We start from the raw sequence: 3928 nt of genomic DNA, 5'->3' as shown, positions 1-3928 counted from the left end.
GGGGGAGGCTTATGGGACAGCTGGGCGGGGCCGGGGAGGGCAGGGCCGCCCGGAAGTCCTGACCTGCAGGTGGCGCCGGCCGGAGCCTGGGGCGTTGCTGCCACCAGTGGGCGGGGCAGTGGGGCAGCGGGGCGGGGGCACCCTCACCTGTCCGTGTGTGGGGATCAGCCTGGGCTCCGTGGCCTCCGCTTGCACCGGACGTGGACCCAGGCTACCGGTGGGCAAGATAGAGGACTGAGCCCAGGCACGCACGGCTGGCCAGGTAGGGCACCTGAAGTGCAGATCCGCCAGGCCCGCTGCCGGCCTTGAATACGCGCTGCTAGGCAGTTTCCAAGAAGACGGGATCTGTCATAAGAGGGGAGGTAGGGCTTGGGTGCCAGATGTCGGGTTGGGTGCAGTCTCACAGGAGAGCAACGGTGAGAGGGCGCAGAGCGGCCCCTGTGTTGGCGGGGCTAAGAGTTTTGGGTATAGGGTCGGGGTGGTGTGTGCCTTTCTCTGTGGTCTCCTCACTCCAGAGCAAGGGGCTCTGCTTCCCTCCTCCCCTCACTGCACTCCCTGCCTTCCCCAGCACCACCTGGGGTGTGGTCATGTCGAGGCAGGGAAGGCCCAGGGAAGGGGCTCATTCAGGGGCAGGGGCCACTCTGCAGGGATGCTGGACCTGACAGCAATGCAGTGCTTCGGAACTCCCCTGGGCTGGGTTTCTAACCAGTGGGATGGAAGGGCCTTTCCTTCCTGGGGTGCATTTGGGGGAACTAGATACGTCATGAATGTCAGCCCTGAAAATGGAGGCTGTGCTACATCCATTCTTGGAAAGAAAAATCAGGCCCTTCCAGCCCAGGTGACTCAGAAAGTCAGTCAGCAATGTTCGGGGTCCCCAGTTTAGGCTTTCAATTAGAGCTGAGCGGCTCAGGAGGCCAGATCCCTGTCCGTGGCTCCAGGAGTAGGCTTTCTGCTGGGGGACAGGATCCTCACAAACACCTGTGTCTTTGTGGGTCACTCCCCTCTGACAAGCTGGGAGGCAGGGTGCAGTTGTGGGAAATCGTGTTTCCATGAGGAGAGGACCACCAAGTGGTGGGGGCACAGGAGACAGTGAGAAAGAGTCCCGCAGCCTTTCTGGAATCAAGAAACTGGCAAATGTGAAAAAGTGCATAATTTGTTTTATTGAACAGGCTGCTTATGTACGTTTGGAGGGACAGGTTCAAGGACTCTGCATCCCTCCAGGACAATAGCCTCAAGAGAAGAACAGACAGAGCAGGAAGAGATGTGGGGTTTCTCCCAGGAATGAGGCAGAACAGGGATTTCTGCAGATTTGCAAGGAGACCCCGACCGCTGAGCACGGGGTTACAACCCCACGTGACCCTTGTCGTGTTTGGCTTGGGCTCTGGGTCTGGCCTGATCATGTATTCTTCCAGCTGAGTTCCAGAAATTCAGAGGGTAGACTTAGAGAGGCTGCGTTTGGAACCCGGTGTGGAGACGGAGGGTCCTTTATCCTGAGTCCCCTCAGCCTAATCACTGTAGCTGAGTTCCAACACCACCCAGGCCCCCAGGGTGGCCGTGGAGGGAGAGCAAGCCTGGCAGGTGACCCAGGGGTCCCACTGCTGTGCCCCTCCTTTATCTTTGTTCCATTTCACCCCGGAAGGTGTGATTGTCTCATGTCATGGTGACAAGCCATCTCTCTTCTCTGTCAGTTGGGATCCCCACCCCCGCTCAGCCTTCTTTCTGCATGGATGCTGAAGGACCAGGCTCACTTGAAGTTCTGAGTTTGAGCAGTAAGGTGGAAACAAAGAAACCAATGGAAACAAAGAAACAAGTCATTGTGGCAAAGCTCCCCACCACAGAGAAGCTGCCCTGAGTGGAAGGGAGGGTGTGGGCATGCCCATTTGTTTCGTGTCTCCCAGTGCTCTTCGCTTTCTTATTGCAGACCTGCATGGTTACAACAAAATGATCTGCAAAACTGAAAATATTTACTCTCTGGCTTTTACAGAAAAGGCTGACCAGCCTCTGGTTCCCGTACCGGTCAACTGATTGGGGTACCTTTCCAGTTTGGAAACATCTGCCCAGGCCCAGGTTTGCAAAATTCTTTAAGAGTAGTTATGGAGTTTTGCTTCTAAACATTTTTATGGCTGTATACTTCTGAGCTGAGGTTGTGCTGTGTAATTCTGAGCCGGGATTTTCTCAAACTGTTTCTTATTTCTTATACCGGACACCCCTAAATTCCAAGGGGAATGGGATGTTAAGGAAGCCATGGAGTTTAGGAAAAAGATACAGATTTCATTTCCATTTAAGCATCGATGTATCTCCATCCTAGGCAGTATCGGTTCTGTGGTATTGATAGGGGAACTAAATAGCAACCAAATTTATAGAAAATAGTGGGTCATTGGGTACACAAGTTCTTCTTTTCAACATTTTTGTAGTGTTTGCAGTTTAAGATGACCGTTCCTGAGAAACAGGCAGCCTCTTAGAATGAAATAGCATTTTCCCTGAACCATACTCAATTTTTATTTCATAGACAGCATTAAGGGCAATCACACATCCAACACTTGGGGACCTCAAAGATAAAACGTAACTTTCTGGGAGCACACTCCCCCCGTCTCCCTCTGCTCTTTTCACTGTCCCATTGTCCCTGAAGGCTCTTTTGTATCTTCTGCTCATAACTCCAGTAACTCTTCCTTCTCGTCCCTCAGCTGGTAAGTTTACTTTTCTACTTTGACCAAGCAAACTGAAGCCAACAGAAGAGAACTTTCACCAGCAACTCCCAGCACATCCGCTCGCCTTCTGATGTCTGTGACCTCACTCTCGCTGCCCCACCTCTTATTACAGGTGACATCGAAAGCCAGATCATCCAAAAGTCGCCAGGGGGCCCATCCATACAATCTTCTCCGGGCTGTCACTCCCACATCCATCCTCTCTGTCACTACCTCATCTATTTTGTTCTCCTGCTAGTTGGCTCCTATCAGTATATAAAAGTCCATCCTCTTAAAAGAAACAAACAGCACTCCTTGACTCTAATTGGCCCCCACCAATTGCCACCCCATGTCTTTGCAGCAAATCTTTAATGAGTCGTTTAAACTCACTGTCTGCATATTCTCTTGAGCCATTCCCTTTTGCACCCACTCTGGCTTCCCCCCTGATCCCTCGCTCTATGGAAACTGCTCTGTCAAGGCCATCAGTGACCCCACGTTGCTAAATATAGTGGTCAGTTTTTAGTCTTCATCATGCGTGGCCCTTTGGCAGCATTTGACCCAGCTCTTCCATTTCTCCTCCCCCGTGTTCCTGCTTCACTTGGCCTCCAGCCCATCGCTCTGCTTTCGATCCACTGGCTGGTCTTTTGCCAACGTCTCCACTTTTTTCCAAATATTTACTGCGAATGTGCCTCGGAGTTGGGTCCTGGGTCTCTCTTCTATCTCACTGCTATCCTTTTGGTGGAAGCAACCAGACTTGGAAATTGACATGCCATCAATTTCTCGATTTGTCCAAAACTCCCTGAATGGCCTTTTCCATTTGGAACTCTCTCCCTGATACTCATATTCTTTTTCTTTCATTCATCTTGCTTTCACATTCATACATATGTTCTACTGTGTAAATTACTTTTCCAAATTTTGAATCAGTCCATACATATCATGTGAAATGCTCAGATCTCTATTATTTCCACTAAGATGCTTATTCTACCTTAGAACCTTTCTGCATTTCTGTATTTATGTCAATAAAGTGAATAGTATTTCTACAAGCCTCATAGTTAAACAGTGTGTTTGTTTGGGGCTACTATGTAACATGAAATAATGATACATCAACATAGTCCTTTTTCATTTAATTTTATGTAACACCAAGATGAGGTTTTTGCACTGAAGACTGTTTCATTGAAATTTTACCTACGTTATGGACAGTCAGTTTATGTGAAAGCCCTCATTTCTCCCCTTTTCTGATATAT

General features: G+C 50.0%; 1 protein-coding gene across 2 annotated transcripts in view; it reads left to right on the top strand.

Moving 5' to 3' along the window:
- The first annotated feature begins 86 nt into the window (after window positions 1-86).
- LOC141578209 (uncharacterized) overlaps window positions 87-3928 on the top strand; it is a 56443-nt gene continuing 52601 nt past the window's right edge. For both annotated transcript variants that reach the window (XM_074367790.1, XM_074367791.1), the window contains exons 1-3: window positions 87-262; window positions 1689-2067; window positions 2685-2820. In XM_074367790.1, coding sequence (XP_074223891.1) covers window positions 2779-2820 — 42 coding nt within the window. In that variant the 5' untranslated portion in view covers window positions 87-262; window positions 1689-2067; window positions 2685-2778. The remainder of the gene's footprint in view (window positions 263-1688; window positions 2068-2684; window positions 2821-3928) is intronic.

The sequence above is a fragment of the Camelus bactrianus genome, chromosome 7, assembly GCF_048773025.1.
Source record: "Camelus bactrianus isolate YW-2024 breed Bactrian camel chromosome 7, ASM4877302v1, whole genome shotgun sequence".
Classification (NCBI taxonomy): Eukaryota; Metazoa; Chordata; class Mammalia; order Artiodactyla; family Camelidae; genus Camelus; species Camelus bactrianus.
Note: the sequence above shows the minus strand (reverse complement) of the source record. Positions and strands in the feature narration are given on the sequence as shown.